Here is a 27,293-nt window from a genome sequence, read left to right as displayed (position 1 = left end):
AGACGTCTCTGACAATGTTGCCCTATGCTGCTCTTGTTTGGCTCTTGTTTTGCACTGTAACCAATCACTATTTGTTGATGTACCACTGTCAATGTACTCTGTCGATTATTCTTTTGTTTACTATGTATGTACTGTGTATGTTCCCTTGGCCGCAAAAAAATCATTTTCACTGAACTTCGGTACATGTGACAATAAATATTAGTCAATCAAACTATGTTAAAACCTGGAACCAGATGAGACAACACTTTGGCTTAACTGAGGTGCCCACCATGGCCCCCATTTGCGATAACCACAAATTCCCACCAGCCATGTTAGACACCACTTTTAAGAAGTGGAGACAGGACGGGGGGACGCTCGTGATCAAGGACTTTTATATGGGGGGCAGACTTGCAACCCTAGACGAGCTGACGGAGCGACTGGAGCTACTGAACGTTAAGGAGTTCCGACATTTACAAATCAAAGGTTTTCTCCGCAAGAAGACGCCGAGGTACCCTAGGGCCCGGAGAGACATGATGCTGGAGGATCTGCTGGCCACTGACATTATGGAGAAGGGGAACTGCGGGGACATTTACACACGACTTTTGGAAAGGGCAAGAAGGGGGACAGGGCAGCACAATGATTAGCACAATTGCTTCACAGCTCCACGGTCCCAGGTTTGATTCCTGGCTTGGGTCACTGTTTCCTCCGATTTCCGGTTTCATCCACAATCCAAAGATGTGTAGGTTAGGTGGATTGGCCACACTAAATTGCCCTTAGTGTCCAAAAAGTTTGGGTGGGGTTACTGGGTTACGGGGATATGGTGGAGGTGTGGGCTTGGGTAGGATGCTCTTTCCAAGCCGAATGGCCACCTTCTGCACTGTAAATTCTATGATTCTATGAACACAACTAGGCAGGGCAGGACAGAAATGGGAGGACAAACTAGGGACAGAAGTAGAGTGGGGACTCTGGAGTGAAGCACTAAGTAGGGCCAACTCCACCACCTCCTGCGCAAGGCTAAGCCTCATGCAGTTTAAAGTGGTACACAAAACACACCGAACCAGAACCTGAATGAACCTCTTCCCAGAGGTGGAGGACAAGTGTGAACTGTAACAATATGGATATTGTATGGGAGATAAAGAGTTAACAATTTCATGTAAATGCTTCTTACCACCAGATGGTGATCAAGTGCAGTCACATATGTATCCCGTGACGACTCGGAGAAGGTGTTTATGCATGAGATAGAGTAGTTGTGTATTTGAGAATTCTGTAGTTAGAGTCATAGCATAGTTTGTTTTAGCAACCTTATACTTAGGAATACGTTCAAATCTAATTTAAGTAGTGTTAATAAATCAGCTTTGTTAATTTACTTAGCTTGATGTTCTTTGTTAAACACTACGCGTTCAAGACATCAAGACAAAGACAACAGAGAACATCACATGAACGATGCCAGGGAAGCCCAGCCAACTATGCCCACATGTTCTGGGCCTACCCCAGACTTGACGAGTTCTGGATAGCCATCTTCAAGGCAATGTTCAAGGTTGTGAGTGTGGAGCCATGCGCGCATGTGGCAGTCTTCGAGTTATTGGACCAACCAGAACTACATATGGGGAAGAGGGCCGATGCCCTTGCTTTTGCTTCCCAAATCGCATGCTGGAGAATCCTGCTTGGCTGGCAATCAGCAGCACCACCCTCCGCTGTGGACTGCCTGGCAGACCTGTTGGAATTTCTCCTCCTGGAGAAGATCAAATGCACCATCCGAGGATCGGATGAGGGCTTCCACAAAGTGCGTGGGGGCCATTCATCAGCCTGTTCCAAGACCTGTTCGAGGTCAATAATGGGTAATTGGGCCGGGGGTGGGGGGGTGGACATTATGGGCAGCCAGGACCACACACAGCAGGTAGGAACAAAGGTGGGGGGGGGGGGGGGTGCAGCAGGAAAGGAACCATCAGGAGGGTACATGGGAAAAGACTGAGGAGAGGGCCAGAGGGCCCCCCACAAAGCCATGGGGCAACAGCAACAAATACAAAAGGAAAGAGGGCCTACAGCATCTACGATGGAAAAAAGGCCCAAGATGGAGCCTGAACAGCAAAAAGGGAAGGAGTGGGGGAGGGGGCCGACGAAAGGGGAGCATGTAAATTGTACAACTGTCTCACTCACCTATTGTATTGTGTACAGAAGTAAAATTCAATAAAAACATATTTTAAAATATCAGGACCTTTCTTATTCTCCAAAAGGTCTTTTTGGAAGCTTTAGTCGGTGTTGAAGCTATAACCAACCCCATTATCCATTCAGGCAGCTCCCACTTCTGAGAAATCGCAATCCTTTTCCTTATCATAGCACCTGCTGACGGTTCAACTGATCTTGATGGCTGCTGTATGTCGGATATCATCTCCGAACGGTGAATTGTGACGTTCACTTTTGCATGAAACTGATCCTCCAGCATGTTCCAGGGTTCTCCTGATCCTCCTCATCCAGGCCCAAAATGTTGATTCCGTAACCCCTAATTTCCAATGGTTAACTTTATTGTTACGGCTTGTTGATCAGAGACTGGGTTGGGTAATTCTAAATGGCATAGTTCCATCCTTTGTTTGGAAAACCAAAATTTGTATAGGATATCTGTGGCTTTCAAATTCCAAATCCAGGAACCTGCCTGATGTGTAGGGGGTTGTAACCTACTATACACTCTGAAGAGGTTCACCAGTGCAACTGTTGTGTTTTGTTTCTTTTTCCTCTTTCTGGTTTTTGTGGCTGTACTTCAGGCTTTTTCCCATTTTACACATTTTTGTCTTTTACGTGGGAATGTCACCCAAGGACGTCACAATTACCTTGCAACTTTTCTTGCCTGATTCAAAACCAACTGCACAGCACAGCCAGCTCTGAACGGACTTGTAGCTCCCATTGACCACCGACCTAGCTATTCCACAAACCAGGTATTCTATTCTGCAAAGCACCTTCTATTAATTAAGGGACTCTGCCTCCCAGGATTTTGAGGTACAAACAGCCTCTATATTGTGCCAAGTCGTGTCTGTGGCTCATCCTATGTTCTTCAAATTCACATTGCTGCCACCATGTTCCGTATCTATGTCTCCTTTAACACAAAGTCACCAATCACATCCCAGGGCTGGAAAACTATACATAGGTTTGGCTTGTTTGAAGAAACAGTACAGGATGGCTTAGCAGACAAGTCTACTTTATAGATTTGGCAATTATTACTCATAAGGATAGCATAGCTGCAATTCTAACACACATAGTACACCCTATTAGCTGCTGGTCACTTGCTGCTCTACATCCTGGCTTATTTCAATATTCCCTTAAAATGATATCACTGGGCGGCACGTGGCACAATGGTTAGCATTGCTGCCTATGGAGCTGAGGATCTGGGTTCAAATCCTGGCCCTGGGTCATTGTCCATGTGGAGTTTGCACATTCTCCCTGTGTCTGCATGTGTTTCACCCCACAACCCAAAGGTGTGCAGGGTGGGTGGATTGGCCATGCTAAATTGCCCCTTAATTGGAAAAAAAAATTGGGTACTCTAAATTTATTTTAAAAAATTATATCACAACACCCGCCTTCACCCGTCCAGGTGAAACTTGTCGTTGGCGGGAATGGCAATGCAAGAATAGCATGCTGTCAAACAGCACTATTTTTAGCACCCATCTACTCTGTTTCCAACCCCAGAAAGACCATTCAGGACTCTTTGATTTCTGATCTCTTTGAATAATATTGGCAGCATGGTGAAGTGAAAGCTCTGTATTTTGTAAAAAGCTACACTAGTAAAGCCATTTCCCATCTTGCAATTAATACTGCAACAACAGTGAAGTTGATTTAAAATACAACAGTCTGGTACTCGCAAGACCTCGAGCACAAACAAAACTCCCAAATTATAGAGTCTTGGTCTTGAAACCTAGTCCCAGCTGCAATATTGGTGAATATAGTGATGGTAGGAATGCACACTAAAGCAACACATCAAATATGGATCACCCAATTCCTTTAATCAAGAATTTTGTTCAGTGTAAAAAAAAAATGATTTGATGTGAATAGCAGCTGCTTAATTGCCTAATTAATTCTGGGTTATTAAATATTTATTTAATTTACCATGAAATGTGTGCCTGGCTCCCCTTCAGTTAGTTAGGCGTAATTAGGAGTCTGAGATGAGCAAATTTATGGAGTAGTTTGCATTTTTATTGCAACAGTTTTAATATATTGCTTTTAGCAGTTGGAGCAATTAGTGTACATCTGCCACACCACCAGTAGTAGTATATTAGCACAAATTTACTGTTTTCCAAACAATTAGTAGTTGCATTTGTGGAGCTAGCCTTCATAATTGATCACTCTTCATGCTGTGATATTTGAAAATGATGGGACAATTGAAGATTGTAGCACATCCTTGCATTAGTATTGAGGTACTTTGGAAATCTGGGGACTATACAGTTATCTTCTGCTCTTTAACTGGAGATTGTGCTGCATCTCTTTCCATTACTGATTTTTGAGTTTAGCTTTTGAGAACTTTGTCCAACTGACTGTATTCACTTTATCCCTTTTGCAAGGAAGAAGCCTGATGGGTAGATCGATGGTCATTCTACCTGTCCCACACCTACAACTTTAGCATCTCTTAAATCAAGTTACAAGAACATTCGCAAGGCTGTCACACTGCAATCCAACATGCACACACACACTAGAGTGGCCAACTCTGGTTCGAGGCATTCCTGAAGATCACATGATGTCTGCAAATATTATTGCATTTATGTTATAAGGGTTCGATTCCCTGTAGCTGAGTGTCTGTTGTGCAAGAAGTTCCCAGAATAAAGAGATCATCCGTGAGCAAGCACGCAAGTGGGGAAATCAAATGTGGGAAAAAGGGTCAAACAGAGAAATGAGGTGTGCACATCCTGAGACAGAAGCCAAAGAAATGGATGGATGGCATTGATGACAAGGAATGGAATCATTAGCAGGGTTTAAAGCAATGGATTTGATCTTCCCAACACAGATGGTCAAGAGAGCATGTAGAGAGGTAATGCTGGGTGTTACTAGCATATATGTTCAGCCAGACTTCATGTCTTCAGATAATAATGCCAAAGAGAAGCGTATGATAAGGAGATCGAGGAAAGATCTTTGGAAACGTTATAGGTGTCGGGACAAGAAGGCAAGCTATTGCAAACAATTGAATCGGTAAGAGTGGAATTGTGACTATGTTTGCAGCTGTTTCAGTGCTGTGACTGGGCAAAACCTGGTTTCAGAGGTTCAAAAATGTAGTTGTATGAAAGATGAGTATAGATTTGGGAAGCGACAACATATTTCAAGGACTTTGGAGTGGAGCTGGTTTAGCTCACTGGGCTAAATCGCTGGCTTTTAAAGCAGGCCAGCAGCACGGTTCGATTCCCGTACTAGCCTCCAGGCCGTACCAGGCGCCGGAATGTGGCGACTAGGGGCTTTTCACAGTAACTTCATTGAAGCCTACTCGTGACAATAAGCGATTTTCATTTTTCATATGAAGGTTAAAGATAGGGTGGTGATTTGCAAGGACAGTTTGGAGAGGAATACCAGAAGGTGGCTATCATGGACAAGGTGAGCTTGGAGAATGCACATGGGGAAATAAAACATAAACTCAAAATAGGTATGTGTGTTTAGAGCTAAAGCAGGGGTATGTCTTAGGAAACTTAATGTGGTAAGGGAAGGGGGATGTGACCAAGATGGCTGAAAAGATGGTCTCCGTGTAAGTGAGCTTCTCGTGCTTGTTTGAGGTGAGGCTGGAGGGAGCAGAGGAGAGGGTTTTGAGGATACTGTAGGTAGTGGAGAAAAGTCGAGGCATATCTTTCTGTTCCAGGGTAATATTGGAGAAGAGTAACACAAACTGGGATAACACTCAGAAAAATATTTTATTTGGCTCTTTTAAGTACACGAAAGGTAAAACCAAAATGTTAAATGTGTGCATGGTTAAAATTCAAACCCACCTCTATCGTTGGAAAAGATGAACTGGAAATTTATGCTTATTTATGAAAAAATGCTTAATGCTTTTCTAAGTTTTAATCCTTATGTTACCACTAAGGAATAGACCTCTTTTCACTTCAGGTACTCATTAATAATGGCATCAGGCATTCCCAATTATAATAAAGTACGATCAAAGGCAAAGCAAAAGCACACTCCGCCCTGGCCCCAGCAATGTTCCACAGCTCCTACTTAAAAGAGCATCCCCTATTGCACAATTTACCATTTTAGACACCAGCCATTCCACCATCTCAGTAAATAGATGGCCAATTAGTGCTAAATTAGGTTCCGTTTGTGCTGTCAGCCCACTCCAATAAGGAACTGGATTCAGACTGTCCAAATTTATTTTGCATTCTACCTTCAAATCAACAAACAGAGGATTTTTTGCTCATCAACCAGGACTCGATTTGAACGTGGGTCCTCGAAGTTCAAAAGCCAATTGTATCTGCAAGCATGTTCTTTATCTAAATATAGAAGTGTGATTTATAAATCAAATATGGCTTCTAGAATTCTTTGATCTGAAAAAAAACAAGCAGAAGACTGGATGTGAGTATCGGATCATATCGTAATTGCAAAACATGTTCAGCCAATTTACGGGGATCCTGTATTTGTCGCACCAGGCTGAGGATTGCTGTATAATTTTTAATCGTGGTGCAATTCTAGTCAGTAGAATGCAACACTAAGTAAACTAATGGGTAGTTTGGATCAGAAAAAAGGATGGTTGGGGACAATTTCTCTACGGATTTGACCTGAATGTCTGACCTCATTCCTCTGACTAGGTACTGGCAGATGCAGTGGCTCGATTAGTGGTGGATAAATTCAGTGAACTGACTGACAACTTCACCTCCCCTCATGCACGGAGGAAAGTTCTTGCCGGTGTTGTCATGACAACAGGTACATTGCAATTTGTTTCATTTCTTAATTTTTGTATGTTGGGTTTGTTTTGGAATACATTTGATTGTATAAATATGCTTCAATTATTTCACATTTAAAAAATGATTAGAGTTTGTGATGTTAAAGTGGAATCACTGAGGTGAATAGCATGGATGCATTTAATGAGAAGCTAGCTAAGTAAATGAGAGAGAAAGGAATAGAGGGATTTGTTGATAGCTGAAGTAGATGAGCAGAAGCTTGTGTGAAGCATAAACTGGCAAGGATTAGTTGGACCCAATAGCCTGTTTCTATGTTTTAAAAAAATCTATGCATTGTCTGAAGGCCTGCTGGCTATATATTTACATTTTACTCTAGTAACTAATTGTAAATTAAGTTTTATTATAGGTGCTTTCGCATCCCCTTCCTCTACCCATAAAGATATAAAGAATAATTTCAACATAAAATGTGTGTCCTGATTATAAAAATATATCTGTTTATGGAATGCCTCATTTCTAACCATTTATAATTTGTCAAAGTTTTCTGTACAGTACAGAAGACACTCAATGGAGAACCATGGAATAAAACATTTATGCTGTGAGTGAGGAAGACTGGATAACTCGTGCAACTGTCATGAGTGCGTTTTATAAAGGTTTTCCTCACAAGTGGAGTAAATTTTCTATTCTAATTCTATCAAGCAACCTGTTTATTCAACACACCTTTTGCGTAGTAACTAAGTTCTTAAGTAAATTAATGAACATGAAAAATTTTAATATTTTATCATGCATACTACAGACTTAACTGTATAACCACAAGTATTGCATTGATAGTAAATGATGAAGCTGGTGGTAATGTATTAATGTTGTGTGAAAAACACATAATTAATTTCTGTCATTGTGAATTAAGAAGATAATTTGAAGAATTAAAGTCCCCTTCCTCTGCGTCTTTCCCATAGTCATACAAGTGTTCCCCTTGTAAATATTTGTCCAATTCGTTTTTAAAAGTTATTGAATTTGCTTCCACCACCCACTTGGGTAGTGTAGTCGAGATCATCATTACTCGTGTTTTCTTTAAAAAACATGTTGTGTCCAGTCCTTATGGCAATTAACTTTAAATCCGTGCCCTCTTGTTATAGGCCCTTCTGCCACTGGGAACAGTTTATCCTCATTTAACTAAAAAAAAGTTAATGATCTTGAACTCCTTGACCAAATTTCCCTTAACTTCTCTGCTGTCATAATAATAATAATAATCTTTATTAATGTCACAATTTGGCCTCAATACTCCAGCTGGGGCCTAAATGGTGTTCTACAAAGGTTAGCATAGCTTACTTGTTTTCATACTCTATGGGGGTAGAAATTGTTTCAGACAGTGGCACAAAGTGGAGAGCATAGAATCGACCTCCCATTACATACACACCCGATAGTCAGTTCCATTGCAGTCAATGGAATTAACTATTTGGCACTGCATACAATGGGCAACAATTCAGTGCTGCCCATTTTGCACCACTGCCCAAGGTGAATGTCTATTCCCCTATTTATAAAGCCAAGGGTCCAGATGCCTTGGGTTTCCCATGGCGTAAATGTATTTATCCTAGTGCTCTCTATGGATGTTCATGAATCTTTGTTGTGATCAGGCATTTTGTTTTTAGTTGAGTTGTTTAATCAGTTTTTTAATGTTGCATTGATTTAGTGACTTAAATGGGGTCTTGTATTTCTTTTTATAATTTAGCATTATAAATGATTATTGGTAAGGGCGGCAGTGATTAGCACTGGGACTACGGCGCTGAGGACCCAGGTTCGAATCCCGGCCCTGGGTCACTGTCCGTGTAGAGTTTGCACATTCTCCATGTGTCTGCGTGGGTTTCACCCCTACAACCCAAATATGTGCAGGGTAGATGGATTGGCCACACTAAATTGACCCTAAATTGGGGGGAAAAATAATAATTGAGTACTCTAAATTTATTTTTTAAAAGTGATTATTGGAAGCAAGGCCATATTACAAATGATAATTTTTTATAAACTATGAAAACAACATCAGCTGAACCCCAAAATTGAAAGTTAATTTTGCTTTCCAACGGATGCCATGATCTAAAATGGAAATTATGCTATTGCAAACAGCTAAATCTGTTAAAAGTTAGTGAGGTTGCTGTGATAATACTATAGACTACTCATGGGGATGAAATACTTTGTTATTAGGAAGAAACATGATGGGAATTTTGGCTGTTAGTGTCAAAATGAATTGTTCTTGTGTATATGGGGAGACGGTGAAGTCCAATCCACTGGGTACATTGATAGGCTGGCTCAGTCCTTGTTTCTTTTAGTTTGGTGTTAGAGTGCGAAAAGTAGGATGCAGTCAAGCCTAGGCTTGAACTTTTCATGCAGTACCAGAGCTTTAATTAATCATCACTTTTTACACCTTCAAATCTCCTACTTATTTCCATAAGCTCTGGTGTTGGTTATAATTTGGTGCTTCATCCTCTTTTCTGCTTGTTTTAGCCTTGGCTGCCTTCGGCTTATAGTAAATGTGTTTCCAAGCTGCTAACTTGTTGATGTGATTAGGGCCTTTGTCTTCTCACAATTTAATCAATTCCTGAGGTGATCCAGACCTTTGCCTTCTACCAATTTAATTGATCACATATTATCATATGCCTCAACTGTCCTTTCTACTAATTTTCAATTTAACTGCTTCCTTTCCATGTCTCAGCATGTGTAAGTACAATTGTTACCCATTATTACTGTAATTCATGATCTAAGAGCTTATGATTCAAGATAGTCTGGGTATAATGAATAGAAATTGTGCACAGTGGCCAATATTTTCCATTCATATTGCAATGGAGCAGATCTATACACTATCAGACGGGAATTTGTCCTTCACAACATTCTTGGATTACTTAATTATGAGGCAGTTCAATATAGTGAATTTCACCATCATTTACATGATTTGTGTAATTTGTATATAAATGGAGGTAAAAATAATATAAAGCCGAACTTGTGGCCTTAACAGAAATGCAAGAAAATAGTTTTCTCAATGACTTCCTGCTTGGCTTACAGCAAAAGAGGATGAGAATTGTCAAAATAAGCCAGACTAGTGACTGCTCGAGGATTGATGTAATCGGCCTTTGCGGCAAGATATTTGATATTGATGGAAGGCCAAGAGGAGAGAGAGCACAAGCTCTAATCACAGTTTTTGAATATTCAACATAACACCTGTTCAAGAAAGGAATGTGGTCCAACATCAGTTGTTGATTAATTGTGATAAAATCAGTTAGGTTTTAGAAATGTGTGGCTTAATCGACGGTAGCAAGCACACATTTGTTTCAAGTAAGCTAGATTTGTTAAATCTAGTGGATTCAATTTGGAGGCATGAAGGCCCTGGGGCAGCAGGGTAGCATGGTGGTTAGCATAAATGCTTCACAGCTCCAGGGTCCCAGGTTCGATTCCCGGCTGGGTCACTGTCTGTGTGGAGTCTGCACGTCCTCCCCCTGTGTGCGTGGGTTTCCTCCGGGTGCTCCGGTTTCCTCCCACAGTCCAAAGATGTGCGGGTTAGGTGGATTGGCCATGCTAAATTGCCCGTAGTGTCCTAATAAAAGTAAGGTTAAGGGGGGGGTTGTTGGGTTACGGGTATAGGGTGGATACGTGGGTTGAGTGGGGTGATCATGGCTCGGCACAACATTGAGGGCCGAAGGGCCTGTTCTGTGCTGTACTGTTCTATGTTCTATGAATGAAGGGAGCACAGTTGATATAATGTATATGGATTTTTCGGAAGGTTTTCAATGAGGTATCTCAGTCTTAAGGTAGAACAGGACATGTAGCAGCATGGAGCGAAAGCTGCTTAATGAACAGGAAACCAAGGGTCAATTAACGTTATTGCCAAGATTGTAGAAGGGTTGGCGGTGATCAGTACTCAAGTGTTTGACAATTAAGAACGTTTTGAAGATGTGATGAGGACTCTTTTCTCCGGTTTGGGAGTCAGTGATGGGAGTTTATCCGTTTGAGTTTGTCAATTAAAATAGGAGAAATCAGCAAGAATTTGTTTATGTAGTGTTGGTGCATCTAATGCTTCAGAAAAGAGGGATCTTTTAAGGGACAATTCGACAAATGTTTGAAGTAGGCAAAGCCGAATAAAGGCAGTGTGATTCATTTTGTGTTGTTCTAGCAAAGAGCCAGCAAAGACACAATGAACCGACTGGTCTTCTGTGCTGCAACTGTGTTTGATCCCAATGATGTACTATACTGGCTTTCTGTTTCTCATTTTTCCTCTTTCTCTCGCTCCCCACACCATTTCTGAAACCAGGATCTGATGTCAAAGATGCCCAGGTTATATGTGTCGCCACAGGAACTAAGTGCATCAATGGGGAGTATATGAGTGACCGAGGCTTGGCTCTGAATGATTGTCATGCTGAAATTGTTGCACGCAGATCCCTCATCCGGTTTCTCTATTCTCAAATGGAGTACCATTTAAGGTGGGTAGAATTCAAGAATTGCTGTTGTTCCAAAATTTATGACACTGGTATTATAGCCTTCTGAAATGGTTTTCATCTGGTATTGTGGTTCCTGAGGTCAGTCCGCTACTATCCTGTTGATGGATTATTTATATTCTCCATTACCAACTGTCTTAAGCCCCACTCCCCACCTGCTCCATGCTTATCTCTGAAAAGGGAGCTTGTCTATTCTGCTACCTCTGCTCCATCCCCCTTTTTTTCTTACCCAATAAGATGCCTCCTTCACATCCTGGCCCTGAGCCAGCAGAGTTTTAGACAATCTCAGGATTACAAAGGGTAGAACGTAGAAGATCTGCCAGCAGTGTGTTAGAACAGACGAGTCTAGAGGTGCCAAAATGTTGCACATATCTTAAATCATGCCTCACTCGCCCATTAGCGGTTTTCACTCACATAGAAACATGGAAAATAGGAGCAGGACGAGGCCATTCGGCCCTTCAAGCCTGATGGGCCATTCATTATGATCATGGCTAATCATCTAACTCAATAGCCTAGTTCCGCTGCCACCCCCCCTCACCCCCATATCCTTTGATCGCCTTCATCCTAAGTGCTACATCAAATTGCTTCTTGAAAACAGGCAATCTTTTGCCCTCAACAACTTCCTCTGGTAATGAATTCCACAGGCCAACCACAAGACATTTATCCTAATCTCTTCCCTAAATAGTCTGCCCCATATTCCTCAGACTGTGACTCATGGTTCTGGACACACCTACCGTCAGGAACATCCTTCCTCCATCTATCCTGTCTAGTCCTGTTAGAATTTTACAGATTTCTAAGAGATCTTCCCTCCGGGGCTGGTTTAATACAGGGCTAAATCGCTGGTTTTGAAAGCAGACCAAGGCAAGCCAGCAGCACGGTTCAATTCCCGTACCAGCCTCCCCGAACAGGCACCAGAATGTGGCGACTAGGGGCTTTTCACAGTAACTTCATTTGAAGCCTACTTGTGACAATAAGCGATTTTCATTTCATTTCATTCTTCTGAACTCCAGCGAATACAATCCTAATCAATTCAATCTCTCCTCATGCATTAGTCCTGCCACCCCAAGAATCAGCCTGGTAAATCTTTGCTGCACTCCCTCTAGAGCAAGAACTTCCTTCCTCAGATAAGGAGGCCAAAACTGCACACAATATTCCAGATGTGGCCTCACCAAAGCCTGTATAATTGCAGCAAGACAACCCTATTCCTGTATTTGAATGCTCTCACTATGAAGGCCAACATACCATTTGCCTTCTTTACCACCTGCCATACCTCCATGCTTACCTTCAGTGACTGGTGTACGAGGACACGCAGGTCTCGTTGCACATTGTATTAGCTTCCACTTCCGGAGCTTTAAATTGAAAATTCTTACATCTTCATGTTTAAAACCCTTCATGTCCTCCTTGTCTTTGTAGCTTTCTCCTACACTACAATCTCCACAAACTCGTTTTCTCTGGTTGACCTCTGGTGGATGCAACCCAAACCCTGGAATTTCTTCCCCAACTGTCTTTCCCTCTTAACTTTATTTCCTTCCATCATACCCTCCTTAAATCCCACCTCTGGCTAAGTTTTCTGTTACCTGCTCTAAGTATATTTTTCGGCTCAACGTCCATTTTCCATTAATTTACAAATGCCCCTGTGAAGCATTTTGGGTTTATTTTACATTAAAGCTGTCACATAAATGCATATTGCTGTAATAGGTAGTGTGGGGGGCAAAAAGGAGTATATTCTCAGGATGTCCCAAAGTCAGGGGTGGCACAGTGCTTAGCCTCACAGTGCCAGGGACTCCGGTTCAATTCCAGCCTTGGGTCACTGTCTGTGCAGAGTTTGCATGTTCTCCCCATGTCTGCGTGGGTTTCTTTCGGGTGCTCCGGTTTCCTCCCACAGTCCAAAGATGTGCAGGTTAGGTGGATTGGCCATGCTAAATTTTCCCTTAGTGCCCAGAGATGTGTAGGTTAGGTTAAGTAGTTATTAGGATAGGGTGGATTACTCTTTCAGAGGGTTGGTGCAGACTCGATGGGCCGAATAGCCTCCTTCTGCACTGTAGGGATTCTATGAAAGCACTTTGGATCCAGTGGTTTTTTTAAAAATTATAACCACTGTTAGATGGGTCATTTTGCATCTGAGATCCAATGGCAGTAAATTAAATAAGTGACCAAAGTTTTTTACAAAATAAAATTAAAATACTGGAGATGCTGGAAATCTGAAATAAACCAGAAAATGTTTGATAAACTCAGCAGGTCCGGCAGCATCTACGGAGAGAGGAAACAAGAGTTAACATTTTGGTTCTAAATAACCCTTCCACAGAGCAGAAGTAGAAATGTAAAGAATTATATAGTTGGAAAGGGGGTGGAGGAGGTGGGGCAGAATATAACACCAGGTACCCATTGCCACACCTTTTTGTTTTCAGGAAGTGCAACAGGTTAAAGGCAAAGTTATCTGGTGAAAAAGCAAAACAACTACTTTTGTATATTGTGGCATTTGAGGAGAATATTGGCCAGAATAATTGGAGAATTCTTTGTTTTTCAAAGAATACGAGTGAATACGCGTAGAAAATTTATCACCATAACTTAAAACTGGTTCAAAGCTAAAGTTGTAGACTTGTACGCTCTACATAGATGAAGAAAATATTTTTTTTATACATTTAGAGTACTCAGTTCTTTTTTTCCAATTAAGGTGTAATTTAGCGTGGCCAATCCACCTACCTTGCACATCTTTGGATTCTGGGGGCGAGACCCACGCAAACACGGGGAAAATGTGCAAACTCCACATGGATAGTGACTTGGGGCCGGGATCAAACCTGGATCCTCAGCGCCGTGAGGCAGCAGTGCTAACCACTGCGCCACCCCGCCACCCACAATAAAGAAAAGAGTCCTCAGTCTGCTCTGCGGCCTGCATAGCAAGAAGTTAGACTGACAAATTTGCAGAACCAGCTTGGCTAATATGGTTTACTAACCCAGTAATCCATACTGGGACAAAATAAGATGAGGCTGACACCTCTCTCAATTAACCAAAGCTACCCCACTGTGAAATACATAACTACAATGAAAGACCTGTCAATCAAGTCAAAAAATGGGTCTGTCAGATACCTGACGTAGGCAATTCATTCAGTTGAGGGAAAAGCCAAATTTACAGGCCTAATGAACAAGATACTTGTAGAGACATCACAGTTAATGTACCTACAGAGGCACAAAAACATTGCAGATGCTACAGATTTGCAAGTTGTCAGCCCAGTGAATTAGTGTTAATAATTTAATTGCCTAGAGATGGACTTAACCTGTACATTTCTTGGACAATAAGACTCGTTTCGACCTGAACAATGTGTTCACCTGCTTTATTAATCAAATTACCTGTCTGGGGGGGGCGGCACGGTGGCACATTGGTTAGCACTGCTGCCTACGGCACTGAGGACCCGGGTTCAATCCTGGGCCTGGGTCACTGTCCGTCTAGAGTTAGCACATTCTCTCCCTGTCTGCGTGGGTTTCACCCCCACAACCTAAAGATGTACAGGGTAGGTGAATTGGCCATGCTAAAGTGCCCCCTAATTGGAAAAAAAATAATCGGGTTCTCTAAATTTAAAAGAAGAAAAAAAATTACCTCGTCTAGACGAGAGATGGCCTGCAAGTAATCAACAATGAGAAGTAGTTATTTACTTGGCGGTACGGTAGCAAAGTGGTTAGCATTGCTGCCTCACAGCTCCAGGGTCCCGGGTTCAATTCTGGCCTCGGGTGACTGTGTGGAGTTTGCACTTTCTCCCCATGTCTGCATGGGTTTCCTCTGGGTGCTCTGGTTTCCTCTCACAGTCCAAAGATGTGCAGGCTAGTTGTATTGGCCATGCTAAATTGCCTCTTAGTGCTCTTACCATGGGCTGGTGCAGACTCGATCGGCTGAATGGCCTCCTTCTGCACTGTAAATTCTATGATTCTAGTAGCTGCAGACAACTTTTGTGTGTTACTCCAGGAAATGCTTTCACCGTAGATGAGTGCACTAGATAAAAAGGAGCAAGTTGTAAAGTTCCCAACAAAAAAAACGGGTGAATATTTTTTTTTATATTTTTATTTTCCATTTTCACATTTTCCTTCAAAATTTACATCCCCCCAACAAGCAGTAAACGGTAACAAATACAAAGTCAATACCCTTAACATCAACAATAATCCCATCCTCCCACCACCCCAACCATCGGCCCACCTGTCAATAAATGCATCAAATAAAACAAACCCTCCCACGGTGGAAAAGAAAATAGGAGAAAAAGAAAAAGGAGTCCGGAATCGCCTATGGTCACCATTAACCTATAGAGTCCTGTCCCCCCCCCCCCCCCCCCCCGACACTCAATGCCATCCAGCCTCCGAAAGAGTACTGTAAATGACACCCAAGAGTTGTAAAGCTTCCTCCCCTCCCAACTCCTCCCCTCCACCTAACTCCTCCCCTCCCAACTCCTCCCCTCCACCTAACTCCTCCCCTCCACCCAACTCCTCCCCTCCACTTCCTCTTGTAAAACTCCTCCCCCCAACCTCGGTTCCTTCGACCCAACTTTCCACCCTGGCTAGACAAGTACGAGTGAATATTGACACCACTGTGTAAACCAGGACAAAACTGTGGTTTTAATTTGCAAAATTCATGACCGAAACTGATAAACGCAGATTTATTTTCCCAGCAAATTACAGTAAATAGAGGATAGTTACATGACACAAATTATATGTGTAACATCAGTCCTTGTTAGTTACAGCAGTCCAGCCTCCAGGTGTGCTTAACAGGGGAATTACCCAATTATCTCCTTCCTGACTGGGACTTGCATTACTATATGCAGCTGCGAAAATATAATGGAGATTCTTAGTTATGAAGCAAGATGCACCAAGATATCAAGTTCACAGAAGTCAAGAAATAATTAATATTGTTAACCAAGCTGACAATGGCTTCCACTTGCTGTTCATAGCATTTACAATTATTTCAGGCCTATGCAGGACCATTATCTGTTGTTTCTTCATGGGTCCTTAAAGATCATAATAAAGACTTTTTTTCTTTCGGGATAATGAAGTTTATAATTTATCCAACAATTCTATCAGTCTTTTGTAATGCTGTTTGGCAATGTGGCGATCCTTCTTTCTCCAAATCTTCTAGGTGTTCTCGAAATATGTGTTTGTGATATTATTTGAAAAGCATTATGTTTGTTGAAGTAACTCCGAGAATTCTTGGTTCCTTGATATACATCTATCAAGACGAATAAAATAATTACATCTATGAATATCTTGTGCCTGAGCAGAATCTGTTCACTTCCTGTTTACTTTGTCATCAACTTGCAAAGTCACATGATGGCGCAGTGGTTAGCACTGTTGCCTCATGGCGCCGAGGACCCAGGTTTGATCCCGGCCCCTGGTCACTGTCCATGTGGAGTTTGCACATTCTCCCCCAAAGATGTGCAGGGTAAATGGATTGGCCACGCTAAATTGCCTCTTAATTGGGGGGAAAAAAACTCACACTGACCAGGTCAGTGGGAGTGTTTTGTTTGGACATGGTGATATTTTTTAAAAGTACACTTTTTATGGATTTTCTCAATAAAATTAAACAAACTTGTACTTGCAATACTCAAGTACAGACTGGATTTAGGCGTTGTAAAAATAATATTTTGTTCTCTTATTTCTGAAGTAACAAGACAGAAGATCACCACAAGTCCATTTTTGTTAAGTGTGAAGGAGGAGGCTACAAGCTTAAGGAGAATGTGCAGTTTCACATTTACATCAGTACATCACCATGTGGAGATGCCCGCATCTTCTCACCACACGAAGCAGCAGTAGAGGGTAAGGATTTGTTGCTAGTTGCTCTAACAGAAATATTACAGGAGGAAAATGTCTCACACAGCAATAGCCTCTTGCTGCCACATGGAATTGAGGATTTATTTTAGCCCTCACTACTTACTCAATTCACTGGGTTTTACAGTCAGTGACCTTTTCACTTCCAAGACTCGTGGGAAGGGGGTCTGCTATGAGAAACATGAACAGGAAGTATTGGAAATAATCAGCAGACCAGGCAGTATTTGGGAAAGAAAAAGTTCTGACCTGGAAATCACTGGTTTGAGGAAATTGGGATTTCAGGCCTCTTTATAAGAGAACCAGTGAAAACAATTTTTTTTAAATCCTAGCTTCCACTATAACACTCAAAACTGAATCATTAATAATTTATAAAATCAGGAAAATCATGGTCATATAAATGGCTGAATAGACTTTATGCCCAGTTTTATGGCTTGTGTAGTATATCACCCTGTATAGAATTAAAGTCTCTGGGCATTTGGATAGAATGTGAGATTATTTGGGAGGAATTTCAGAATCTAACCAATTTGAAGCTGGCAAAAGACAAGTTAATGAGTTAAGTTCATATAAACCTCAATGCCTGAGAGGAAAATGGTTTAAGTTGCAAGCTGTCACGTAGTAACTTTTCGGGAGGATGCAAATTCTAAATGAATAGTATTGCCAGAGACTGTGGCGAATCATTCCACCTGGCATATAGAACATATTTTCCCGTGCCAAAAATCATGTTTTTGTATATGCTCGATGTATAAGTCAACCAATCCCCTTTTCCCCTGCAAAATGCTACACTTACATTACTAGTCTGGCTCAAATTTTCACTCCAGAATTGGATCCTTTATATGATCCTGTAAATTGATGTATGGAATTGAGCATATGGTACAGCCCAAATTGTGAAGGTGCATATAAGTTTAAGACATGCCCACACAGAGCAAACCACAAATGGCATGGTGAATGACTAACCGATGTGGATCTTCCGGCAAAATGAGGCTGAAGCTAAAAGCCGTAACATTTGCCAACTCGTCAAGTAACTGCTGTAGCAAGAGAATTTGGTGTTGGTGAAAGTCTGCTGCGAGATTGGAAGAATCAGCCCCGACGAAGATGTCCAAGACCAAAGAGAGCAGGAGAACGAGGACCAACCACTGACCTGATCTTGAGAAGCAAGTGTCAGAATGGGTTTTTGAAACTTTTTTTAAATTTGGAGTACCAGGGCAACACGGTGGCGCAGTGCTTAACACTGGAACTACGACGCTGAGGACCCAGATTCAAATCCCGGCCCTGGGTCACTGTCTGTGTGCAGTTTGCAATTTCTTTCCGTGTCTGCGTGGATTTCACCCCCACAACCCAAAGATGTGCTGGTTAGGTGGATTGACCACGCTAAATTGGCCCTTAATTGGAAAAAAATAATTGGGTACATCTTTTGTTACTCTTCAGAGGTGTATATTCCGGTGGATTGGGGGAGGAAGGATGGTTGGATGCCTTGGGCGGGGGCCACCATGCTAGCTGGGCGGGCTAGTTAATGGGAGTGAGGGTGGACAATGGAGGGTCTCGTGATGCGAGCTGGGGGCTGGTGCAAAAAGGGGTATGGCTGATCGACAAGAGAGGGTGGACCCGTGGAGGTTTGGGAGGCCAAGGGCGAAGAAGTTTTCATCCTCCCATGTGCACCAGGTGTACTTCCGGATTGATTTTTTTGCTCGAGATAAATATTGCTGGCGGGCTGGTCGACTCGGAGTATTTGACGATTGTAGTTGCAAGGTTTAAAAACATCAGAAAAGGGTTAGATCTAAAAGCAGTGGTTCGCACTTGTGCCTCATGGCGCCAAGGACCCTGGTTTGATCCCGGCCCCGGGTCACTGTCCGTGTGGAGTTTGCACATTCTCCCCGTGTCTGCGTTGGGTCTCACCCCCACAACCCAAAGATGTGCAGGGTAGATGGATTTGCCACACTAAATTGCCCTTAATTGGTAAAAAATTAAAAAAAGAAAGCGGCAACACAGTTTTATGAAAAGGAAATTGTGTTTGAAAAATTCCTTAAAGTTTTTTGAGGGTATAATTAGCAGGGTCAATAAGGGAGAACCAGTTAATTTAGTATTTTCACGTTTTCAGAAGTCAGTTGATATAGTACCACACAAGGCATGTAAAAAAATAAAATTTAGAGTACCCAATTCTTTTCCAATTAAGGGGCAATTTAGCGTGGCCAATCCACCTACCAGGAACATCTTTTGTGTTGGGGTGAGACCCACGCAGACACGGGGAGAATGTGAAAACTCCACACGGACAACGACCCGGGGTGGGATCAAACCCGGGTCCTCGGCTCAGTGAGGCAGCAATGCTAGCCACTGTGCCGCCAACACACACAAGGCATTTTTATACAAGATTATGATTCCAGTCGGGGATAATGACACAAAACCTCCTTTCTTTGGGAGTCAGACCCCGGAGGTACCCGAGAATATGCGCAAGGGGACCCACCGGAGGTCCTGGCAAGGGACTGCATGGGAATTGCCTGGGAAGTTTAAATTTCCAATAGCAATTACCCTGCCCCGGGAACCATCCAAAACATCGATTTAAATTGGACACTTCAAATTGTTCCAACTCTCTCAGCAGAATAATTACCCGTGAAATGTTTCAATGATTAACACCATTTCAACTCCGAAATAACTGATACTGACTCTCTGGCCACCCACGCCAACGCCTGACCACCGGACCCACTGTCCCACTCCCTACTATGCTCCAACTAATACCTAACCCCTCCCCCTCATGTTACCATCCCAACTAACCTCCCGGCCCAAGCCACCCCAATCCATCCTACCCACTTATCTGACACAACAACTTTCTCTCCTGTCAAAGAATCTAGGACCTTTAAACTTGCCCGCTTTATGACAGCTACTAACGAGGCTTCACTTGCTCGGACACTGCTGTTCTGAACAGAATGGACTCCAGAGCTGCTGTGCTGTACATTTCTCACCAGGCCTGGTTCGAAAGTCCAGATGTAACTCCATTCCGGTACAAGTAAAAAAGAGAGAAGTGACATTCCAATGGTGATTGCCACTGCACAGAAGCTCGAGGCTAATATAGTTCCATGGAATGAGGATTGGTTAAAGAACAGAAAACAGGGAATAGGAAAAATTGGGTTATTATTTAGATGGCACAGTGTAATTAGTACCACACTCTCAGTTATTTATCATCTATACCAGTGGCTTAGATGAGGGGCCCAAGTTTAATGTGTCTATGTTTGCTGGCTATGCAAAGCTAGGTAGGGAAAGTAAACTGAGAAAACTGCAAAGAGGCTGCAAGTCAATGTCGACCATTCACTGATCGGGCAAGAAGCTGACAGAGTTTAATGTGGGGACATGTAAAATTATCCACTTTGTTAGGAAGAATGGAAAAGCAGAATATTTTTCTAAAAGGTGAGGGACTAGTAAATGTTTATATTCTGAAGGATTTGGGTGTTCTTGTATGCAATCACAAAGTTAACATGCAGGTACTATGAGCAATATGTAGAATAAATTATATATTTGCCTTTATAAGCCCAACAACTTCTTTATTCCTACGGAAGCTAAGAAATTCGGCATGTCTGCATCGACTCTCACTACAGACGCGCCACAGAGAGCATCCTATCAGGCTGCATCACAGCCTGGTATGGCAACTGCTTGGCCCAAGATCGCCAGAAACTGCAGAGTATGGTGAACTCAGCCCAACACAACACACAAGCTTGCCACCCTCACATTGATTCTCTCTACAACTCCCGCTGACTCTGGAAGTCAGACAGCATTGTCAGAGACCCCTCACACCCAGACTTTGCCCTCTTCCAGACCCTTCCATCGAGCAGAAGGTACAGAAGTCTGAAGATCCGCACATCCAGACATCGGAACAGCTTCTGCCCACAGCTACTAGACTCCTCAACGACTCTTCCTCGGACTGATCTTTTCCCTGTAAGAACACTATTCACGACGCCCTGTGCTGCTTTTGCTCATGTATTGCTTGTTTGGCCCTTGTTCCGCACTGTAACCAATTACTATTTGTTGATGTACCATTTGTCAATGTACTCTGTTGATTATTCTTTTGTCTCCTATGTATGTACTGTGTGCGTTACCTTGGCCACAGAAAAATACTTTTCACTGTACTTCGGTACATGTGACAATAAATATCAATATTGCAAGGGAATTAAAGTGTAAGGTTACGTTAGACTTTGGGGTAGTTTTGCTCTCCATACCAAAGGACAGATAGATTTGCCTTAGAGTGGGTGTAACAAAAGCTCACCAGATTGATTTATAGGGAGTGCAGGAAAAATTTATGAGAAAGGCTCTAGGGACGAAGGACTTCAGTTACATGGATGAATTGGAGAAACTGAGAAGAGATGGTTGAGGGGAGATAGAGGTGGTCAATACCACAAGGGGTGTGGGCAGAGTAGATGGGAAAGTGCAGATGGGTTGAGAATCAGAGCGTTCAACATAAATGGCACAAATATAAAAGGTGGCACAAGGAAAGGTTTTCTTACACAGCAAGTGGTTAGAGTATGGAATACATTGCCTGAGGTGGCTGTGAGGGGTAGGTTCCCTCATGGCTTTCAAAAGTCAATTGGATAATTAGCTGAAATTGGAGATTTCGTATGCTAAGGGCAAAAGGCAGGTGAGTGAAACTTGTTGAGTTCCTCTTGCAGAGTTTGCATGGATACCACAGGCTGTATGCTCTCCTGTGCTATAAGCCATTCTATGGTTTATCTTGGGATAAGAGGACTATTGTATAAGAAGTAGAATGGACCTATGCTCTGAGTAGTTTAGAAGAATGAGAGATGATCTCTGTAAAACATATAGAAGCTAGAGTGTCTAGAACAAGTGGACATAGTCTCAGGATAAGGGGTCAGCCAATTTGAACTGAGATGAGGAGAAATGTCTTCACTCGGAGGAATTCTCTGCCTAGAAAGCTATGACTGCTCGATCATTGAGTACATCCAAGACTGAGCTCAGTAATTTGGGGGACTCGAGGGGAATTGAGTATGAGAATAGGGCAGGAAAGTGCAGTTGATGTCGAAGGTCAGCTTTGATACGCAAGGTGTGAGGGGCTGTATGATGTATTTCTTACGCTCTCTTACTATAACTCCTATCAAACAAATATTTAGGAGCTTTCGCATTTTTATTTAGGTGAAATTAAAAGTATATTCGTTGTATTCCTTACTAATACAACTGAAACTGTTCCATGTAATTGTGGATTTTTAAAAATGTTTATTCATCTCCCATTTGGTCTAGTAGTTCACATGACTTTAACACATATTTTGTGCAGTCAGTTCCAGTTATTTTTTCTCTCTGAAATTTTAGAGCAGGGAGACAAGCACCCAAATCGGAAGGCACGAGGTCAGCTAAGGACCAAAATTGAATCTGGCGAAGGGACGATTCCAGTTAGATCCAGCAACACTATTCAGACGTGGGATGGAGTGTTGCAAGGCGAACGATTGCTCACAATGTCATGTAGTGATAAAATAGCAAGGTCAGTAATACATGTTTTACTTGTTTGTTGCACTGCTGTAGAGCGGAACATGTTTTCCTGTTTGGACCTAGTAATAGCGTCACACATCCCTTGGTTAGATCTTCGGGATAGTATTGCTTCTTGAACAAATGCTATTCCTAATTTCCCTTCTAATTCTGCAGCAAATGAGTTTGCCACTACCTTAAAATTTGATATTTCTGAGACTTGCATGTTTTGATCAGTAGCATCAGCAGGATTCGAGGACTTTCTGGAAATAATATTGTAAAACTCTAAATGGACAAATGGTGAATTATAGATGAAAAGAGATTAATTTTGCCGAAGCTTCACGTCTTGCATTCATCAGGACAATTTAAAGCACAAAATTGTGGTGATTGGTTGTTAAGTTGACTCCACTTGGTTAATATGTTGCCGGTGTGAAAGTGACTGGCAACTAAGCTCCTGAGGGACAGCATGGTGGCGCAGTGGTTAGCACTGCTGCCTCATTGCGCTGGTGACCAGGTTCTCCCTGTGAGGGTCTCACCCCCACAACCCAAAGATGTGCAGGGTAGGTGGATTGGCCACACTAAATTGCCCCTTAATTCGGAAAAAAAGAATTGCGTAGTTTAAATTTAAAAAAAACTAAGTTCCCGAGTAATTCAAAAAAAGACCAAGGCTGGAACATATTCCTTTCGTTTGCAGAGGATCCCTGCGTATGAATTACCCAGGAGCTTATCAACTTACCAACCAATTTGCATCCTTTTTTCGTGCACCATTCTTGTAATGATTTGAGATTTGGCATTCTTACACTTAATGAACGCAAGACAACAAGCTACAAAACAACATGTCTCTTTTCAGTGATATTCAAGTTCTATACAACCAAGCAACTGTTTGTAAATTTGGAGTTAATAGAGAAACTTTTATGTAACCACCAAACTAATGATGCAGCCTATTCTCTGCCCACAATCCCTAGGGAAGGTTTCATACTGATTAATTCTCTCAAGCCAATCAGTCATCCATCACTTTTATTTAAATTGTGCGAAGCAAATAATTATGATTATGATCCCGCTGGATGATTTGTCAAAAAATGGCTGAATGTATGTTTTCAGTTTATATTACAATCCTGGACAGGCCCCCAGCATTTGGTAAGATACTGGACAGGAACCCAATACTTTTTTAAAATTTATAAAACTGTGAGGAAGGAATACTTCACTCCAGAAGTGATTCCGCACAAAAATAGGGATATGGTATATTAAAATAGACTTTGAAACTACCTTAACTGAAATATAGCTTATAATTAGCAGCTAAACAATGCTCAACAATAAAAACCACTTTTAATGGAGTTGGGAAACACCGGATTACTTGCCAATCTTTGGATAGAGAGATCTTTTGAGAGACTGCTTGAAGATAGAGAGATCCTTTCAGATTACTGCGGAATCTCTGACACCCTTCTGCAGAAGCTGCTGTTCAGCTCACAGTCGAAACTAAACTCTGCCTGCTACAACCCTGGCTCCTCCCACTAATTACATTGTCCCCATTCCACTCAAATCCCATGACCTATTTGCTTAAGTTTAAACACAGTGAGCTGGATTCTCCGTTTCTGCAGCTTAGTGCCAGCTGGAAAGGAGAATCGGGATGGTTACGTGAAAAAAATCGGCACAAACCTCTCACCGATTCCGGGACCGGTAAGGGGCTAGCAGAGGCGCTGCATGAAAGTCCTGGCTCCCATGCTGAAAACGACAGGAGAATAACCGGGTCCCTGGCCGCACATGCACACGGCTGACGACCTGCAGCGGTCGCGCCATACAACATGACCTTGTTCACGATTCTCTTAAGGTTAATGTGCAGGTTCAGTCGGCAGTTAAGAAGGCAAAAGCAATATTAGCATTCATGCCAAGAGGGCTAGAATACAAGACCAGAGATGTACATCTGAGGCTGTATAAGGCTCTGGTCAGACCCCATTTGGAGTATTATGAGCAGTTTTGGGGCCCATATCTAAGGAAGGATGTGCTGGCCTTGGAAAGGGTCCGGAGGAGGTTCACAAGAATGATCCCTGGAATGAAGAACTTGTCGTATTAGGAACGGTTGTACTCGGAGTACAGGATACTGCGAGGCCTGGATAGAGTGGACGTGAAGAGGATGTTTCCACTTGTAGGAAAAGCTAGAACCAGAGGACACCATCTGAGACGAAAGGGACGATCCTTTAAAACAGAGATGAGGAGGAATTTCTTCAGCCAGAGGGTGGTGAATCTGTGGAACTCTTTGCCGCAGAAGGCTCTGGAGGCCAATTCACTGAGTATCTTAAGACAGAGAGAGATAGGTTCTTGATTAATAAGGGGATCAGAGGTTATGGGGAGAAGGCAGGAGAATGCAGATGAGAAATTATGAACCATGATTGAATGGTGGAACAGACTCGATGGGCAGAGTGGCCTAATTCTGCCCCTATGTCTTATGGTCTTATGGCCATCCATGACCCCACAACACAATCCCTGGCCATGCTCCACTAGTCCACCAACCTTCGTGGAAGCCCTCCATGGCCAGTGGTACGGATCTCGGCCGAGTGTGGCAGCGCAGGACACAGTCCGCAGCTGCCATGCTGGGTTCCCGACTGCTGAGACAACACGTGTCCCGTGCTATTGGGAACTCGGCCCATCGGAGGCGAAGCATCGCGGGAGGGCCGGCCGATGACGCACCAATGCCATGGCGCTTGCCACGATGATGCCATTTCCGAGGGGGCAGAGCATGGCTGACCAGTGTCAAATTGCCACCGGCCCCGATTTGGGCATCGGAGTCGAATCTCCGTCTGATCGCCGATTACGATAACGGCGTCAGGCTACAGAGAATCCCGCCCCCGCCTCTAATTTTCTACTCTCCAGAAATCATAACAAAAACCCATTAGGCCTCTTGTAAACATTTTAAAAAATCTTTTTATTGGCATTTTCAAAATTATATACATTGCTGTTTGTTTTCATTCATTGTACAGTCACAAAGGTTCTTTCTTCAGTTTCTCTATTTACAGTCTGTTGCCATAGAACAATACAGCACAGAACAGGCCCTTCGGCCCTCGATGTTGTGCCGAGCTTTGTCCGAAATCAGGATCAAGCTATCCCACTCCCTGTCATTCTGGTGTGCTCCATGTGCCTATCCAATAACCGTTTGAAAGTTCCTAAAGTGTCCGACTCCAGTATCACAGCAGGCAGTCCATTCCACACCCAGTCCATTCCACACCGTAACCACTCTCTGAGTAAAGAACCTACCTCGGACATCCCTCCTATATCTCCCACCCTGAATCTTACAGTTATGCTCCCTTGTAACAGCTACATCCACCCGAGGAAATAGTCTCTGAACGTCCACTCTATCTATCCCCCTGGCTGGCTCAGCCTCAAATCCTCCCTATCACTTCTCCCCCCCCCCCCCTCCAGCTCCTGTCTCCTTGACCCCTCCCCCTCCCTTTCCCTCTTTTCACTGCTGTTCCAGATTTTTCTTGCTGGGCTTTGCTACCTCACCTTGTTTCCCTCCCCCCCCCCCCCGCCAGCCTCTTTGTAAACATATACATGGCTTGAAAGAATGATGCACTCACTTTTACGATATCTTAATTGCACCTTCTGCAGCCACAAAGTCTGTCTGTCTTTTAAACCTGGATTTAAAATATATGTTTTTCAAATTTTTGTTTTCCAATTAAGCAGCAATTTAGTGTGACCAATCCGCCTAACCTGCACATCTTTGTGCTGTGGGGGTGAGACCCATGTGACACGGGAAGAATGTGTAAACTCCACACAAAGGGTAACCCGGGGCGGGCCAGGATCGAACCCGGGTCCTCGGCGCCGGAAGGCAGCAGTGCTAGTTCAGGTTCAGGATTTTGCAAAACGGTTTTTCCGACTTTTCTAGTGGTCCCACCCTCCTTGTTTTCTCGCCAATAAAATCTTTAAAGTTTCTATCTGGCCACAGAAAAAACACTTGTCTGTTTTAAACTTGTTTCTCCCGAGCCCACCGAAACACATTGTATCAGAGTTACTGCCGGCTCGGACTCTGACCAATCTTTAGGCCGGCAACTGAGTTCGAAAAGTTCGTCAAAATTGTTGTTAAAATCCCTTGTGAACTTCCGAGAGCTCATTGAGAAGGCCTTCGATTTGAAATCGGGACCGTACCTCAAAGTGACACTTTCCTGGGTATTTTCAAAGTGCCAGAAAATGTTCAAAAAACCATGTTCCCGAAAATCTCCGGGCACCCTGCCAACCCCTCGCGACGCCAAAAGCATTGTTGGAGTGGGGGGGGGGGGGGGATTTTGGAGGAGGATATGTGGTCTCTGGAGGGGGTTACGGCCAAGTGGGAGAAGAAGCTGAGGATGGCACTGGAGGAGTGGTTGTGGTGTGACTTGCTGTGAAGGTTGAATGCCTCAACTTGTTGTGTGATGCTGGGTTGATACAGTTAAAGGTAGTACAAAGAGCACGAAGCCGAGGATGAGCCGGTTGTTTGAAGGCGTGGAATATGCTTGTGAGGGTGTGGGAGGGGCCTGGCCAATCACACACATATGTTCTGGCCCTGTCCTAATTTGGAAATATTTTGGAGGTCTTTCTTTAGCACTATGCGCGTGGATTTTGAGCCCAGTCCCCTGGGGGCCTTATTTGGGCTGTTGGACTTGCTGCAGCTGCAGTCACCTCGCGACTCCTGTTGGGGTGAAGGTCAGTTGCTCCACCCTGTGTCTCAGTGTGGTTGGTGGATCTAATG

At 43.1% G+C, this 27,293-nt stretch overlaps 1 protein-coding gene across 4 annotated transcripts in view; it reads left to right on the top strand.

Annotated features, from left to right (window-relative positions):
* The window catches only part of adarb1b (adenosine deaminase RNA specific B1b), a 391,221-nt gene that overhangs the window by 318,745 nt on the left and 45,183 nt on the right, over positions 1-27,293 (top strand). For all 4 annotated transcript variants that reach the window (XM_038787593.1, XM_038787596.1, XM_038787595.1 and 1 more), the window contains 4 exons: positions 6,744-6,858; positions 11,128-11,296; positions 16,953-17,104; positions 22,421-22,589. In XM_038787593.1, the coding sequence (XP_038643521.1) occupies positions 6,744-6,858; positions 11,128-11,296; positions 16,953-17,104; positions 22,421-22,589 (605 nt within the window). The remainder of the gene's footprint in view (positions 1-6,743; positions 6,859-11,127; positions 11,297-16,952; positions 17,105-22,420; positions 22,590-27,293) is intronic.

Source organism: Scyliorhinus canicula, chromosome 2 (genome assembly GCF_902713615.1).
Source record: "Scyliorhinus canicula chromosome 2, sScyCan1.1, whole genome shotgun sequence".
Taxonomy (NCBI): domain Eukaryota; kingdom Metazoa; phylum Chordata; class Chondrichthyes; order Carcharhiniformes; family Scyliorhinidae; genus Scyliorhinus; species Scyliorhinus canicula.
This window is presented reverse-complemented; position numbering and strand designations above follow the sequence as displayed.